The 17,585-nt window shown below is 39.8% G+C and overlaps 1 protein-coding gene across 10 annotated transcripts in view; it reads left to right on the top strand.

Moving 5' to 3' along the window:
• The first annotated feature begins 10,699 nt into the window (after positions 1-10,699).
• Positions 10,700-17,585, top strand: part of KIF21A (kinesin family member 21A) — a 184,776-nt gene continuing 177,890 nt past the window's right edge. For 4 of the 10 annotated variants that reach the window (XM_070370610.1, XM_070370609.1, XM_070370614.1 and 1 more), the window contains exon 1: positions 10,702-10,947. In XM_070370610.1, the coding sequence (XP_070226711.1) occupies positions 10,904-10,947 (44 nt within the window). In that variant the 5' untranslated portion in view covers positions 10,702-10,903. Of the gene's footprint in view, positions 10,948-17,585 lie in introns of all 10 variants that reach the window. The other 6 variants (XM_070370613.1, XM_070370607.1, XM_070370606.1 and 3 more) reach the window with 3 other exon arrangements.

The raw sequence follows: 17,585 nt of genomic DNA, 5'->3' as shown, positions 1-17,585 counted from the left end.
ACTACTGGATAAAGCTTAGCTTTGAGTGGATGAACCATTGTCAGCAAAGTCAGTTCAGTCAGTTCATTTCAGTCGCTCAGTCATGTCCGACTCTTTGCGACCCCATGAATCGTAGCACACCTGGCCTCCCTGTCCATCACCAACTCCCAGAGTTCACTCAGACTCACATCCATTGAGTCAGTGATGCCATCCAGCTATCTCATCCTCTGTCATCCCCTTCTCCTCTTGCCCCCAATCCCTCCCAGCATCTGAGTCTTTTCCAATGAGTCAACTCTTCGCATGAGGTGGACAAAGTACTGGAGTTCAAGCTTCAGCATCAGTCCCTGCAAAGAAATCCCAGGGCTGATCTCCTTCAGAATGGACTGGTTGGATCTCCTTGCAGTCCAAGGGACTCTCAAGAGTCTTCTCCAACACCACAGTTCAAAAGCATCAATTTTTCGGTGCTCAGCTTTCTTCACAGTCCAACTCTCACATCCATACATGACCACTGGAAAAACCATAGCCTTGACTAGATGGACCTTTGTTGGCAAAGTGATGTCTCTGCTTTTGAATATTCTGTCTAGGTTGGTCCTAACTTTCCTTCCAAGGAGTAACCATCTTTTAATTTCATGGCTGCAATCACCATCTGCAGTGATTTTGGAGCCTGAAAAAAAATAAAGTCTGACACTGTTTCCACTGTTTCCCCATCTATTTTCCATGAAGTGGTGGGACCGGATGCCATGATCTTCATTTTCTGAATGTTGAGCTTTAAGCCAACTTTTTCACTCTCCACTTTCACTTTCATCAAGAGGCTTTTTAGTTCCTCTTCACTTTCTGCCATAAGGGTGGTGTCATCTGCATATCTGAAGTTATTGATATTTCTCCTGGCAATCTTGATTTCAGCTTGTGCTTCATCCAGCCCAGCATTTCTCATGATGTACTCTGCATATAAGTTAAATAAGGGTGACAATATACAGCCTAGATGTACTCCTTTTGCTATTTGGAACCAGTCTGTTGTTCCATGTCCAGTTCTAACTGTTGCTTCCTAATGTCTGCTTTTTAACATGCTGTCTAGGTTTCTCATAGCTTTTCTTTCAAAGAGCAAGCATCTGTTAATTTTATGGCTGCAGTCACCATCTGCAGTGATTTTTGAGCCCAAGAAAATAAAGCCTGTTACTTTCCATTGTTTCCCCTTCTATTTACCATGAAGTGATGGGACCAGATGCCATGATATTAGTTTTTGGGGTGCTGAGTTTTAAGCCAACTTTTTCACTCTCCTCTTCACTTTCATCAAGAAGTTCTTTAATTACTCTTTGCCTTCTGCCATAAGGGTGGTGTCATTTGCATATCTTAGGTTATTGATATTTATCCTGGCAATCTTGATTCCAACTTGTGCTTTGTCCAGCCTGGCATTTTTCATGATGTTCTCTGCATATAAGTTAAATAAGCAGGGTGAAAATAAATTATATTAATAAGTATATACTTATATTAAATCTTGTCATACAAATTTAAATGTCATCTTATATTCTACTTTCATCAGTCTAAACTCCTCTGCTTTCCAGATCCTACCCATGTTATTTCTCTTTGATATTGAAACACACCTTTTTATGGTGTATTCATAAGAAAATGTACTTAGGGGCTGCCATTAACTTACTGCTAATTTACTGTCCGTTGACATCTTACTGTGTACATATCTCTGTTGCCAATGTCAGAAGTAGAAAGAAGTTCTTTAAATTCTTATGTTTGGCTAAAAAGAAACTTTCACAACAATTTTCCTAACAGAAATAATTTCTCCCTTTTGCTCTTCTGCAAAAATTGAAGAGGTGGCTTGGGAACATAAAATAAATACAAATGTCACCAGTTTCTCCTGTCTGGGAGACTTTTCTTGCTGGAGTCTACTGTGAAAACTGATCAAATCAAGGAAATAAAAACAGAATTGATACTGATTTAGGTAAAGTTTCATGACATTTAACTTGTGTGTTTTCCCTTAAAAAGCACTGATTCTACCAAATGGATACTTTTATTGAGATAAATCTAAGCATATTTTTGGAGAAGGCAATGGCACCCCACTCCAGTACTCTTGCTTGGAAAATCCCATGGACGGAAGAGCCTGTTAGGCTGCAGTCCATGGGGTCGCTAAGAGTCGGACATGACTGAGCGACTTCACTTTCACTTTTCACTTTCATGCATTGGAGAAGGCAATGGCAGCCCACTCCAGTGTTCTTGCCTGGAGAATCCCAGGAATGGGGGAGCCTGGTGGGCTGCCGTCTATGGGGTCGCACAGAGTCGGATACGACTGAAGTGACTTAGCATAGCATACCATAGCAAGCATATTTTTTTGCAAAAGTTGATAAAATATTTACCATATACCTATAAATTATAATTAACTTTAACTTCATATTTTTAATTGCTTTCAGTTCAGTTCAGTTGCTCAGTCGTGTCCGACTCTTTGCGACCCCATGAATCGCAGCACGCCTGGCCTCCCTGTCCATCACCAACTCCCAGAGTTCACCCAAACTCATGTCCATTGAGTCGGTGATGCCATCCAGCCATCTCATCCTCTTTCGTCCCCTTCTTCTCTTGCCCCCAATCCCTCCCAGCACCACGGTCTTTTCCAATGAGTCAACTCTTTGCATGAGGTGGCCAAAGTATTGGAGTTTCAGCCTCAGCATCAGTCCTTTCAATGAACACCCAGGACTGGTCTTCTTTAGGATGGACTGGTTGGATCTCCTTGCTGTCCAAGGGACTCTCAAGAGTCTTCTCCAATACCGCAGTTCAAAAGCATCAATTCTTCGGCGCTCAGCTTTCTCCGCAGTCTAAATCTTACATCCATACATGACCACTGGAAAAACCATAGCCTTGACCAGATGGACCTTTGTTGGCAAAGTAATGTCTCTGCTTTTAAATATGCTATCTAGGTTGGTCATAACTTTCCTTCCAAGGAGTAAGCGTCTTTTAATTTCATGGCTGCAGTCACCATCTGCAGTGATTTTGGAGCCCCCCAAAATAAAGTCAGCCACTGTTTCCATTGTTTCCCCATCTATTTCCCATGAAGTGATGGGACCAGATGCCATGATCTTCGTTTTCTGAATGTTGAGCTTTAAGTCAACTTTTTCACTCTCCTCTTTCACTTTCATCAAGAGGCTTTTTAGTTCCTCTTCACTGTCTGCCATAAGGGTGGTGTCATCTGCATATCTGAAGTTATTGATATTTCTCCTGGCATTCTTGATTCCAGCTTGTGCTTCTTCCAACCAGTGTTTCTCATAATGTACTCTGCATGTTAGTTAAATAAGCAAGGTGACAATATACAGCCTTGATTAGGTCTTTTAAAAATAGATTAAGGACAAAAACCCAGAACTTCATTAATCTTTTGGTTTCAGGGTATTCTGAACTATGAGAATTTGAAAAATACCCATGTAGAGGTAACAAGAAAAGAAAATGTTTAGAAAACAGAAAATAATCTACACAATAAATGCTGGAGAGGGTATGTAGAAAAGGGAACCCTCCTGCATTGTTGGGAATGTAGATTGATACAGCCACTATGGAGAACAGTATTAGGGTTCCTTAAAAAAAAAAAACAAATTAAAAAGATAAATAAATAAATAAAAATAGAACTACCATTTGACCCATGGAAATACTCTGAGAAAATGCTAATTCAAAAGACACACCACATCATAATGTTCATTGCAGCACTATTTACCATAGCCAGTATGTGGAAAAAATCTAAATGTCCGTTGACAGATGAATGGATGAAGAAGATGTGGTACCTATATACAATGGAATATTACTCAGCTATAAAAAGAACAGAACTGGGTTATTTGCAGAGACATGGATGGATCTATAGTCTGTCATACGGTATGAAGTAAGTCAGAAAAACAAGTATCATATATTAATGCATGTATGTGGAATCTAGAAAAATAATACAGAAGAACCTGTTTGCAGGGCAGGAGGAGAGATGCAATCATAGAGAATAAACCTGTGGACAAGGGGGAAGGTAGGGGGTGATGAACTGGGAGATTTGGGATTGATGTACGTGCCTGCCATGTGTAAAACAGAGCTAGTGGGAACCTGCAGTACTGTGCAGGGAGTTCAGCTTGGTGCTCTGTGGCGACCTAGATGGATGGGATGGGGGTGGTGGAGGGAGGTCCAAGAGGGAGGGAGTATATGAATACGTATAGCTGATTCACTTCACTGTACAGCGGGAACTAACACAACATTGCAAAGCAACTGTACCCCAATAAAAAATAAACGAAGGCAGCAATTTCAATCAACAGATATGGGGTTGGTGGTATTGATGAATAAGTAAAAAGGATGGGCTAGTAAATAGTGGAATGTTTATAATTTAAAAAAAACTAATAAAATGATCTTTCGGTGATTGAGTTCTATATTTCCAAATTAAAAACACACACACACACAAAGAATGAGGTTTTAGTGAATGATGATCCAAATGGCTTATCAAGTTCTGTCCTGCACAGTTAGAAAAAACACACTCCTCTTACTAGCTTGGCACAAGATGTTGGCTCAAGACCAGCATGACTTAATAGCTGTAATTTGCATTTGAATGCAATTAACTGGGCCAGTACTTTGGGGTAATCAAGTTGCATGCAATACACATATGCTGAAAACTCAACAGAAGTCCAAACCCTGGAGAGGCTGGAGAGAAGAGTCTTTATTCTTTGAATTTCTCTTAGATTTGGAATTCAGGTCCAAGACTTTAAATGCAATTTTAGATTTCAAATTCTGATTTTAAGTGTAAATAATGAAATATAACGTCTATTTAATTTTTTATTCTTAATAAAGAGAAGTTTACCTACCTGCCATTTTTTCCTTTTAGAAGAAAAATTCCACTGTTTCTGAAAAAGTGATTTATGTTATTTTTAAATTTTCAAGCAAGATACAAAGAAAGAAAAAAATCACTGAAACCTTTGTTTTCCACCCAGAAATAATTCTCACCAATATTTAAAATAAACATAAATGAAAATAGTGTATAAACTATTAAAAGGTAAAAGTTTGATTTTTTGTAATGTTATGGGTCATAAAATAAATTTACAAGATGTTAAACTGCTTTTATCATGAGAGAAACTACTATGATAAGTATTTAAGCTCTCCTTGTGTCTCTTTTCAGTAATATATTCTTCATATGCAAACACTTGTAGTTTAGGCTGAGATTTTCTAAGTCTCCAAAATAAAACACATAATGAAACCAAGAGTGAAAACCAAAGAGTCCAGAACAGAGAGTTAAGATGCTTGGATTTTTATTTAGCTCTGCTAGTAATTTACCGTGTAATATGTGGTGTGTTGGGAACATGGGAACTGGTGTGGTGATTAGTTCTCTCAAAAACTGTTTCCTTATCTGTAAATGAAAGAGGTGAACTAGAATTGTAAAGTGTCCTCTGTTTCCAAAATTAATGAAATCTTGCTTACATTTTCTTGGCTCAGGTGCTCTGGTTTCCTTCCTGATAGTTTGCATGCCACTTTTTTTTTTTTTAACTTTACATAATTGTATTAGTTTTGTCAAATATCAAAATGATAGACACTATGGTCAGGACACAGTCTCTCTGAGGACCATTACCAATGGGCAGCAGGTGATCTACAGTGAAAACTTGTTCTGTACTGAAAGCATACCATGTCCTTCTGGTAATCACTGATTTATACAAGGAAGCACTGGCTGCACTCTAGAATTTTCCACAAACCCCACCCATTGGGAATTTATGATTTAGTTGAGGAGTTAAAAAGTAATGATTACAACAACAACAAAGACATATATGAAGTACAAAGGAGATCTGGAAGAAGAAAAATAATATACTTCTGGTCCAGAGAAGGAGTGAAATCAGGAAAAGTCTGAAGAAGGAAGTAATTTTTGAGTTGGGCCGACACATGGACAAGATTTTAATAGAGATTTTGGGGGAGGCTTCTGTTTACTCATATGCAAAATGGAAGTGATAATTGTACCCATCTACTAGAATCATTGAATCAAGTGAAATAATGCAGGTCAGTCACTTAACACATAGCACTAGCATGGTGGAAAAGCCCTACACATGTTTAGCATTGTTATTAATAGGGACAATGTATAAAAAAATCTAATCATTGAAGGAAAATTGATATTTCTGATTATGGTATTAAGGATTAGTCTTCTAAAGGTTTTTTCCAAAAATATTTCTGAGGAGATATTTGTCTGGGCATGCTCTTCCAAAGCCAGCTGTTTGCACATAGAGTTGTAATCAGTAGTATTTCTTTTAATCTTTCTGCTGGAAGCAAAAAGGAAGAAGCAAATAACTTTTAATGACTGATTAGAATGTGGAAACCAAAAAAAAAAAATACAGAGTAGATAGTCTAGAAGGAAAAAACTGGTGATGGTTGTTCTCGTGCATGTTGTAGCTTTCTTTTGGATGCTTGTTTAGGGTGTGCTGGGCTTCCTTGACAGCTTAGCTGGTAAAGAATTTGCCTGCAGTATAGGAGACCTGGGTTCAATCCCTGGGTCAGGAAGACCCTCTGGAGAGGTGAATGGCTACCCACTCCAGTATTCTTGCCTGGAGAATTCCATGGACAGAGGAGCCTGGTGAGTTACAGGATAGTGGAATGGGTTGCCATGCCCCCCTCCAGGGGATCTTCCTGACCCATAGTCTCCTGCATCTCCTGCATTGGCAGGCAGATTCTTTACCACTGTGCCATCTGGGAAGCTCGAAGGTATCTTTCATCCAAATACACCTCAGGCGGGTGCAGATAAAGCATCAGTACCTGCTTTGTAAAACAATTTATATTTATAAATATATTTATATTGTATATTAAATATGTATGTAGCTCTTTTTATAGCTAACTTTATTGTGCACTTACTGTGTTAGTGCTGTGATTAACATGTGATAAGCAAAGCTCTTAATCTACAAGACAACTCATAAGGCTGAAAATACACACAAGAAGCATCTTGCCCAAAGTCAAATAGTCACTCAGCTAACATTTAATGACCTGTACTATATGTCAGACACTGTCATAGGAGCTACAGATACATTAGTGAATAAAACAGAAAAGATCTCTGCCATCTTAGAGGAATTGTATAGTTTATAATTCCACAAATGACTTAAGTGCTTTTCTATTCATACTTAAAAGTTGGCATTAAACAATATAAAGATGAATAGTAAATTTTTCCAATAATTAAAATTTTTAATTTTTCTTTATGGAAAATAACATTAAATACTAAATTAAAAAAAAAAAAAAAAGAAACCATGACAAGTTGAGTGGGAAAACTCAGAAGAAAGGAAAAAGCTTTTATTTTTACTAACATTAATAACATTATTACATTGCTTTTTTATTATAAAAAAGATGCTCTGCATTTTCACTTTGCACTGGATCATGCAAATCATGTGAGCTGGCCTTCTGGGAGTGCTACTTTAGACTGTATTATCAGGAGAGGTCCCTCTGAAGAGATTGCATTTAAACTGACATCTAAAAGACCAAAAGAAGCCAACCATGGGAAGATTCAGGGAAAAAACATTCCAGGTAGAGGGATCAGTTAGCACAAATGTCCTAAGGCAAAGAAACTGTTTTCAAGAAACAGAAAAAAGGCTAATTTCACCAAAAAGTAGTTTTTCAAATTTGGAGTGGCATAAGATAAGGTTAGAGTTTGGAGGGGCCAGAGTGTGAAGAGCTTTGAATCTAGAAGAATTCATTCTATTTGTGTTAGTTAGCTATTGGAATGTTTCAGGCAGAGGAATAACATAGATGACTTATGTTTTAAGAGATCATTTTTTTTTTGCAGTGCGGATACAATAGTGGACTCAGGGAGATGATCCTGAGTGGTCTATACCTGAAGAACTCCTCACCCTTCCAGATGGAATTTATCATACTTTTGTCATAATTTCTATTATTGCACTTACAGCTTTTCAAATTTGTCTGTCTGAACTAAACTGTTAGACAGTCTTCTCTCCATATAACTACTGCCCAGCATGGTGTGCATATTGTAGTCACTTATTAAATATTTATTGAATGAATAATTGGGAAAGGAATTTTTACTCCTATGGTAGAAGCTCTTTCCTCAGAATCTTCTTCAACTTAAGATAATTAATTAGAAGATTCAAAAGGAAAGGGGTTACAGCAGACATAAGGAATCTGAAACAAATAAAGAATATATAGTTGATTTTAAAATGTTGAAATTTGGGAGAAAAATACTGATTCAATCACAATAGGAATTTGAATTTTTATGTTACCTCTTCCTGAATCCATATGCAACATGTATCCAAAGACACAGCTATTACTGGTGTTAATATTTTTGCTGCAAGTTCCAAACTGATGTGGCCTTCCCTGATAGCTCAGTTGGTAAAGAATCTGCCTGCAATGCAGGAGACCCTGGTTGGACTCCAGGGTTGGGAAGATCTGCTGGAGAAGGGATAGGCTACCCAGTCCAGTATTCCTGGGCTTCCTTGGGCTCAGCTGGTAAAGAATCTGCCTGCGAAGTGGGAGACCTGGGTTTGATCCCTGGGTTGAGGAGATCCCCTGGAGAAGCGAAAGGCTACCCACTCCAATATTTGGCCTGGAGAATTCCATGGATTCTAGTGACTTTCACTTTCACTTTTCAAAACTGATGGCCTGGGATTGAAGTTGGCCCCAGACCTATTTTGATTGATTTGCACAGTATGCAAATATAGTGCTGAATTAGTTATTGATGTTTAAAACTAAGGAATTTTCACATAAAAGTCTTACTTTTCTCTATCTCTTGAGAAGTAACAAACATATAAGCAAACAAAAAGCTTTGTAGCATTGGGTCTGCATTCCTGTTGACCAGAGTCAAGAAGGGTGGTTCCTTTTTTAAGAAGAAGCGTATGTTCTCTATTTTAGCATAGTTCTCACTCTGCTTGCTCCGCTCACTTAAATTACTTGTCTGGTTCCTGGTGACACTTGTGTATGTGATATGAATGTACTACTGCTATTTTAAATAAGAATTTTTTTAATAAAAGGTTTAAAATTTTATATATATATAAATATAAATATATATATATATATTCAGTTTTCTTGCTATATTTGTTTGGCTTTACTTGCCTACCTTGTAGCTTTTAGAAGCAAGGTGGCCAGACCAGATCCACCCAAATGTGAGACTGCCAGGGAAGGAGGAAACTGTGCTCAGATTTGTTGACAGACAAATCACTGAAGGAAAGAAGGCTCTCCAGAGGGCAGCCATTGGAGAGCTTTGCCACCAATTTGATCTGTACAAGATACTCACCACCTCTGTCCTCTTTACTTCCTACTTATATGTCTGTTAGGACTCAGAAGAGTATTGAGGTTAAGGGACAGAATAAATTTAAAATTTCTATTATTACATATCACATAGGCCTTCACTTAAGATCACTGAACACTTATTGTATGTCCCAATGTGTGCCACTGCCCCTGACCCATGCTGCTGTATCTCTGATATGGATGATTACATGTGCCATCGTTGGTACTTGGGTCAGTGTCTTTATTTGGATGGAGCCATTATTGAAAAAGACTCTGATGCTGGGAGGGATTGGGGGCAAGAGGAGAAGGGGACGACAGAAGATGAGATGGCTGGATGGCATCACTGACTCGATGGACGTCTCAGTGAACTCCGGGAGTTGGTGATGGACAGGGAGGCCTGGCGTGCTGCGATTCATGGGGTCGCAAAGAGTCGGACACGACTGAGCGACTGATCTGATCTGATCTGATCTGATTTAATGTATTATACTGTTTCATATGAAGCCACATACACACACACACACACACATATGGGGCAACCCACAAAAGATACTCTGTGGCAAAGTTAAAAAGGCTGTTTCCACAGAGCTATCTGAAGGCATGGGGAAGAACAATAGCCGCAAGCAGAAATCACAATGGGTCAATGTTGATATAATCACGGGATTTTGAAGGCCAGAAGGGAAAGAAAGTCAATTGAGAAGGATGTACTACATAGCAGGTCTTGGTGGATATACAGTTCTGGGGAGTCTTAGCAGTACCAGGGTGCAGTTCATTTACCAGTATACAAATGATTTAACAGAAAGGCATTCAAGGGTCTTAAGAGTCAATCATTACCACATCCCACAGGCGATGGACTGCAGAACAACCCAGCTGCCCAGAGGCAGTGGCCAAACCAGGGAGCTGGGTTTAGTATGAATGACTGACTCCTGGGAAGGAGGGCGTTCAGAGGGGCTGGGGATAAGGGTCAGAGTCCAAGCTGGAGAGAGGACAATGAGCTAAGGGTGGAAACAAAGGCGAACCAGAACGGCAGCGGGCAGATTGCAAGCTCTGCACTGGGGAATCAAGCTTTGCTTTTAGAAGGCGCAGGCTGCAGCAGGGCGGGCACTAGCCGCGGCGTTCTCACAGCCTGCAAGGGCGCCGGGCTCGTCACCCCGGGGCGTGGGCAACCCGCGGCCGGCATCCCTCCCCCGTGCGCCTCCCGGCAAGCAGCGCCTGGCAGTGCCCACCGAGGGCAGGGCGGGGCGCAGGCCGGGCAGCGCTATAGGTGGGGCCGGCAGCTCGGCCGCCGCTGACGCAGTGCGGGCCAGCAGCGGGAGAGTCCAGGCAGGCGTGGAGGGTTCAGCCCGGCCGCCCGCAGGCCGCGTTCCCATCGGAGGGGGCAGGGCACACTCACCCGGCCAACAGCAGGCCGCCGGCGGCCTGCTGGCTCCGCCGCCGCCGCCGAGCTCGCCATTCAGCGCGCCTCGTCTCCGCCCCAGTCCTGGGGGCTGAGCTGGTGAGAAGGGGCGGGCGCCCGCGAGCAGTGAATCACCGCCACCTCCTCCTCCTGCCTCAGAGCCGCCGCCACCTTTCCATTCAGTCGCCCAACATGGCTGGAGTGCGGCGGAGGTGAGCCGACCGCCCCCTGCAGCTCCAGCCTCCTGAGCGCGAGAGCCGCGGCTCCAGCGGCGCCTCAGTTCTGCGGTGCAGAGGCCCAGGGACCCGGCTGTCGCTCGCCGCCGTCATGTGGGGCGCCCCGGACGAGAGCTCGGTGCGGGTGGCTGTCAGGTAAGGACGGACGCGGCGAAGGGCAGGCTGTAGGCTCCCTGAGAGGATCTGCCCTGAGCTCTGGAAACCGAGCCCGCGGGTCCCCGCCGGCCTGGCGCGCGAGGCCGGGTGCTGGCCGGAAAACCTCGCGCCCTCGGCCTCCTGGTGTTTGCAGGTGACGGGCGGCGCCGGGTCCCTGGGGGCGTCCTGACTCCTCAGCGGGAGAAGCCGTTGCCTTCTGCCCCCTCCAGGTCGCGCACCCGAGGAACAGTTGCCTCAGGTTTGGCCGCCTTGGGCGATCGCCTGTCGGGCTTTGCCCAGAGGACCTGCCTCTCTCCAGAGTTGTGGTGCGCTTCTTGTATTTGTAACTTGACTGTCTTTACGGGTACCTGCAACTCCGGCCTTCGTAGGCAGGAGACAAAGCCTCAGCACAGCGCTGCCAACCGCGGGGGTCTAGATCTCTGTGCAAATAAATGGACATCTTGTTAAGCACTGGCGGGGACTAGATAGCAGCAGCGTGTGGGTGTTGAGGACATTTTGGCGTTGCAAGGGATATTATATTTAAGGGAAAATTCATTGGTGATCAGTCTGTAGAAGCAAGAAGACTCTTCAGTAAGTGGAAGGGTTAAATGAGGGAGTGGTGAAAAAGAAACATCCTGAGGTTCAGCAGGGTGGTTACAATATAAAATTTCACATTCCCGAGTGTAAGTTTTTAAATACTAGATACATCAAAATTGTAATTTGGTCAAGGACAGATACATGAGAATCGAACGTAATTTGGATTGTTTTGATACGTATCGAGAAGCGGAGCTCTGACAGTTGCTCATGGAAAATTGCAACATCATCACTGAAATATTAATGAAGGCTTCATGGTAGAATAAGTGCGTTTCTTTTATAGCTCTGATACTTTACTGTAAGTTCATTTCTCTTTATGTACACGTTATAGGATTATAAAAATAATCTGTTTTCTCTGAGAAATTATTTTTTTTAAAATTCTCCACCCTTGTAGTCTTTCTGAAAAGCTGTTCTTATCCTATCATGTCAGCATTTCAATAGTTATTTTAGTGACAAATCTTGTTAGTTATGGAAATGGTAGTTTTATATATACTTTGTATTTTAATCAATCTAAAGAATAAGATCAATTTCAAAGATATTTGTCATTCCCTTTACAGACCAGGAGATAACCACCCATGGAGGTGACATTTTTATGACTGTTTAGAATCACCTGTTATAAAATTTTTGAAGTTTTAATTTGGCCTCTCTGGGTATTTTAGGGTTATTTATTCAGTTGTTGGATTAGTTGTTTCTCCTGTTTACTGTTTCTACCTCTCTTTTAGCCTTTTAACACTTACTAGTGACTCTACCACCACAAAGGAAGGGGAAGGAAAAGAGAGGAAACTCAGTAAGAAGCAGTTTTGTTAATTAGCAGATCTGGTCAAAGAAAGTGAAGAAGGAGCATAAAATAGTAATGAAAAAAAAATTTGGCTATCAGAGAAAAAAACTGTTGTTACAGAGTTAATATTTTTATCTGTGAATTCTGTAGAATATCATAAGGTAGTTTATTGACCATGCAGTTAAAACTGATGCTGCTTGCAATGGAGATAAACAGAGTAATGAATCACCCCAAAGTGATATTGACAGATAAATAACTTATATTTGCTTTTGATATGCATATTAGCTTTTTAAAAAGGAAATATGTGTGGGTCTGTTTGTTGGAGAAAGGCTTTATAAACACACGTTGTGAAGTAAGCCATATTTTGAAGGTCTATTTTATTTTTATTAAATACATTGAATAGATTCACTGGTTAAACTTATTTTGCATAGGATAAGAATAGCTTAGATAGCACTTCTGTATTTATAAAGTATATGGACGTTTATTTCCATTTACAACAGATATTTATTGAAATTAAGTCCTATCTCTTTTGTCCTAACCTCTGAGCTAAAAAGAGAAATAATTATTGGACACGCAGTATGTGCCAGGATCAGTGCTGTGTGTTAAGATGTTTTATATGCTGTGAAATTGCATTTATTTCTCATAACAATCTTTGACTTAGGTCTGTTATTACTATGGCCATTTTACAGGTGAGACACAGAAGGATTAGGTGATCTTCCCCAAGTTAAACTGGTAGCAAGTGGCAGCAATAGCGTTCTACCTCTAGACAGCTTGATTCTAGAGCTCAAAATCGTAACCATTAAATCTATACATGTGAGAGGCAAGAACATCCTTTGCAAACCTTTACTTAGCTTAAGGTTACTTGCCTCTTCCTGGTTCTGAACTAGTTTAATTAAAAATGAATGACTTTGACAGGATTTTTATGCCTTATATTTCTAGAAAAGATAGAGCTCAGAAAGGGGAAACCTGAACTTACCTAAACTGTTTTCCCAATTTTTAAATCTTTGCAGTGACCTCCAGTCTTACTTTCCAGTTTGTGATAGACTTTATCAGCAGGGTAAATAAATCAACACATAGACACAAATGATCAGAACAATTGATTAACTTTTACCCTTCAATGATTGTAATAACAAGTAATAGAAAGTTGGCTGTACTTGTATAAATGCACGGTGTCCTAGAGGTCTTTGTGTTTTATCAGATATGGAGATTTACCAATGTGTTAAAGTTGATGACTGTATTTTAGGTTTCTCAAAATAAGTGCATGGGTCATATTATATGACCTTTGGAAAAAGAAGTTAATAGAACATTTCTTATTTCGGGAGAACATTTTAAATTCAATTTCTGAAAAATGCCTTTGGGTAGAGTATATCTGAGATGTTGGTGGCGCTGGTGATAAAGAGCCTGCTTGCCAATGCAGGACACCTAAGAAATACAGGTTCAATCCCTGGGTCATTAAGATCCTCTGGAGAAGGAAATGGCAACTCACTCTAGTATGCTTGCCTGGAAAATCCCATGGACAGAGGAGCCTGGCGGGCTATAGTCCATGCAGTTGCACAGAGTCGGATACAACTGAAGCAACTTAGCACTGCAGCGTGGAGGTGTTCTGTAGGGTATCTTTCTTTCATTGTGTAGATGTGGATTTAGGACCCCCCTCCACCACTATGCAACCCCATGTGGCTATTGAGCACTCAAATGATGATTAATGCTGTAACCAAACCAAACTTGGTTTCACTCTCCCATCACACAGCAAAGCCAATCTGTTGACACCAGGTTGTGGTGAAGTAAAGGATAGCTTATTGAAGGGTACCCACTGTAGGGCCAAGCAAGGAGAATGGGCAGTTCATGCTCAAAAGATGCAAATTCCCTGATGGCTTTCAGGGAAGGGTGTTTAAAGGCAAGGTGAGGGACAGGGTCACAGGGTGCCGGATCAGCTTTTGGGTATCTGTCTGATTGGTTGGTGGTGAGGTAACAGGGTGATATTTCAGGAGTTAACATCATCAACCTTCTGGTTCCAACTGGTGTGGGGTCTACCTGCTTGTGGTCAGCATGAGGTTAACTTCTTTCACTTGGTGGGGGCTTTAGTATCTGTAAAACCACTCAGGGATGTGGCTCAGAATATTATCCATAGCCCTTGTGGAGGAACTAATGGCCTTTGACTTAGTTTTAATACAAATAGAACTGTTAGTACTTTGTCTTGCTTGACTGTTTTCCTTTCTATCTGCGTTACTCTGATTAAATATGCTCTTAAGAACTTGGGGACGGCTAAAACTTTGCAAACAGGAGCCTGGTGACATAGGGTGGGGTGTGTCTGTCCCCAGGAAGGCCCTGAAGGGTTGCTTGGTTTCAACACTACTGAGAATCTAAATTTTAAATTTTATTTAATGTTAATTAAATTTAAAAACTGTCCATTTAGTTTTTGGAAAGCTTGTAGTTATGCCTGAAACAATGTAGTTATATGGACCTATTTTTTAACTGTAAAGTTTATCAAATCTAAATACTTATAAAGTATTTCTGATGGAAATTTAGTCTCCAGATTGACATGTATTTTCTGTGTTATATATATATACATATATATATATATATTTGATTTTAAAAACAGTATGAGAAAAAATGAATGTAAATATATCAATGATCTTTATATTGATTACATATTAAAATGATGGTATTTTGATATGTTGAGTTAAATAAAATATTGGAATTATAATAATGTCATCTACTTTTCCTTTTTTAAAACGTGGCTACCAGAAAGTTTAAAATTAAATATAATGTTGTTGCCATGATATTTCTATTGAATAGTGCTGCTCTACAGGTTTTTAAAGATGTGAGAAAACGTATAGAAAAAAATGTTCACAAATGTTACTCAGCCATAAAACGGAATGAAATTGTGTCACTTGCAGAGACATAAATGGATTAGAGGCTGTCATACAGAGTGAAGTAAGTCAGAAAAGAGGAAAACAGATATCATATATTAATGCATATATGTGAAATCCAGAAAAATGGTATAGATAATCTTATTTGTAAAGCAGAAACAGAGACACAGATGTAGAGAACAAGTATATGGATACCAAGGGGGAATTAAGGGGTGGGATGAATTGGGAAATTGGGATTGACACATACACACTGTATGTATAAAATAGATAACTAATGAGAACCTACTCTATAGCATGGGGAACTGTACTCAGTGCTCCGTGGTGACCTAATTAGGGAAGGAAATCCCCGAAAGAGGGGATTTATATGTATGGCTGATTCACTTTGCCGTAGAGCAGAAACTGATACAGCAGTGAAGAGCAGCTAGGCTCCAATAAAAAAGTGAAAAACCAAAAAACTGTTCACAGCCACCACGTCGTAGATCTGGTATTTTCTGTAGATTAAGAAAATACCAAAATATTGGGTGTCTGTTTTAGAGTGGTTGTATATATAAACACACATACATAAGTATCTATGCACGTATATCCATGTAAGATTTGATTTAACAGTAACATTTTTCCCCTCTGGGTTGCATAGGTATAGAAAGTTATGGGTAATAGGTTGATGGTAACTGACTTCCTAGAAAATGTAGTAAGCTGATAGATGCCATCTACAAAAATGAGCAATGAGGTTTAGTGTATATTCTGTTCTTATTACCTAACTAGTGTACTGAATTGAACCATTCAGTTAACATTTTAAACTCAAACATTTCGAATTCTAAATCTGGAACTTTATGAAATGATGTGAAGGAAAGTACAGTGTTTGCTGCAAGGCACCTACTTTGGGGCCAAGCAAGAAGACTGGACAGTTCATACTTTCCACGCCTGATGCTGATATAATATTTGAAACTTTTTCCCCAAGAATTTTAGCTTTCAAAATACGAGAGGAACTGAAGGAAAATGGAGCTACAGAAAGGACCATTGTGTTTTTATGTCATTGTCTATGTGATTGTGAGCTAAGATTTTTTGCTTAGCTTTGGCAGAGAACAGGACATATCCTTGACAGCAAGTTTGGATTAGTGTGTAATGATGTTTAATTTGCTGTGTTTTTTACCTTACTACAGCATTTTTAAGAAGTGACATTGCTCAGGTAGCTTAAGTGCTGATTGGAATGTAAACGCTCTGTTTTGAGTCCTTCACTGGCACTGATTTGCAATGTGATCTCCTCGAAGTTTTCTTTTTCCTCATGCTGAGGTATTAAGGGTTGTAAGAACTTTGCATATGCAGTATATGAAATGTATGTTTTTTTTTGTTGTTAGCCGAACTGTTGGCACTAGTGCTGCCTCTTTATTGATAGGAAGGAACTATTTTAACATTTAAACTTGACTTTCCCACAATAAATTTATTGTAGGTACTGCTGTTACTTAAGAGAAAACTTTTTGGCTTTTGTGGTCTCTTTGTCCAATTCTGGCTGTAATACAAATAGGCAATATTTTATTTAATATACATTAAAACCGTATGAGGTGGGCTGGACAGATATTATCCCTATCTTACAGATGTAAAACTGAGTCTCAAAGATACTAGGTGACCTGTTCAAGGTTTCTCGCCACTAAATACCAGAAATGGAACTCAAACTCAGACTTCTGGTACCTGTTTCTTTATTCTTAAAAATATTTCCAAATGTTTTCAAAATATTTCACATATTAATGTCAATGTAATAAGGATCTTTCCAGCTAAAACACAAATATACATGTGATGTAACTTATTTGAAACAATTTAATGTCTAAAGAATGTAGAGGCAGATAAGCAAGGCTTTTAGAAATATTTTGTGGAAACAGATGGTTACCTGCTGTTCGATCATTTGTTTATTCCTTCCTTCATTCATCAAGTATTTATCATGTGCCTACTATGTGCAGAACACTTTCCTACTACTGAGGATATAGAGCATACATGAGAGACGTGGTTCCCACTTTCATGGAGCTTAGACCTAGCAATGTGAGGCTCTTTTAGTGCACAAACTATGTTGAATCTAACACAAAACATATCAGTAACACAAACTAGAAATTAGAGAAAGTTGTTGCAGTTTAGTTTTTATCTGTCACTTATTTTCTTCAATAGCATTTTTTGGGTTCATACTTTCTTGAAGGACAGTGACTTAAAAAACAGAAATTGCACCCTGCTTACAAGCACATGTCATACAAAGTTTGGACTCCAAAGCCTGTGCATTAGAACGATACTTCCAGTTTTGTATGTGTGGCATGTGTACCCTACATGTATGTCTTTGTATTTGGATCATAAAGTAAAGGAAATGAAACAGAGGAGACTAAAGAGCTTGTGGATGATATGAGTTTAAAGTCAGT

This window comes from Bos mutus, chromosome 5 (genome assembly GCF_027580195.1).
Source record: "Bos mutus isolate GX-2022 chromosome 5, NWIPB_WYAK_1.1, whole genome shotgun sequence".
In the NCBI taxonomy this organism is placed as follows: Eukaryota; Metazoa; Chordata; class Mammalia; order Artiodactyla; family Bovidae; genus Bos; species Bos mutus.
This window is presented reverse-complemented; position numbering and strand designations above follow the sequence as displayed.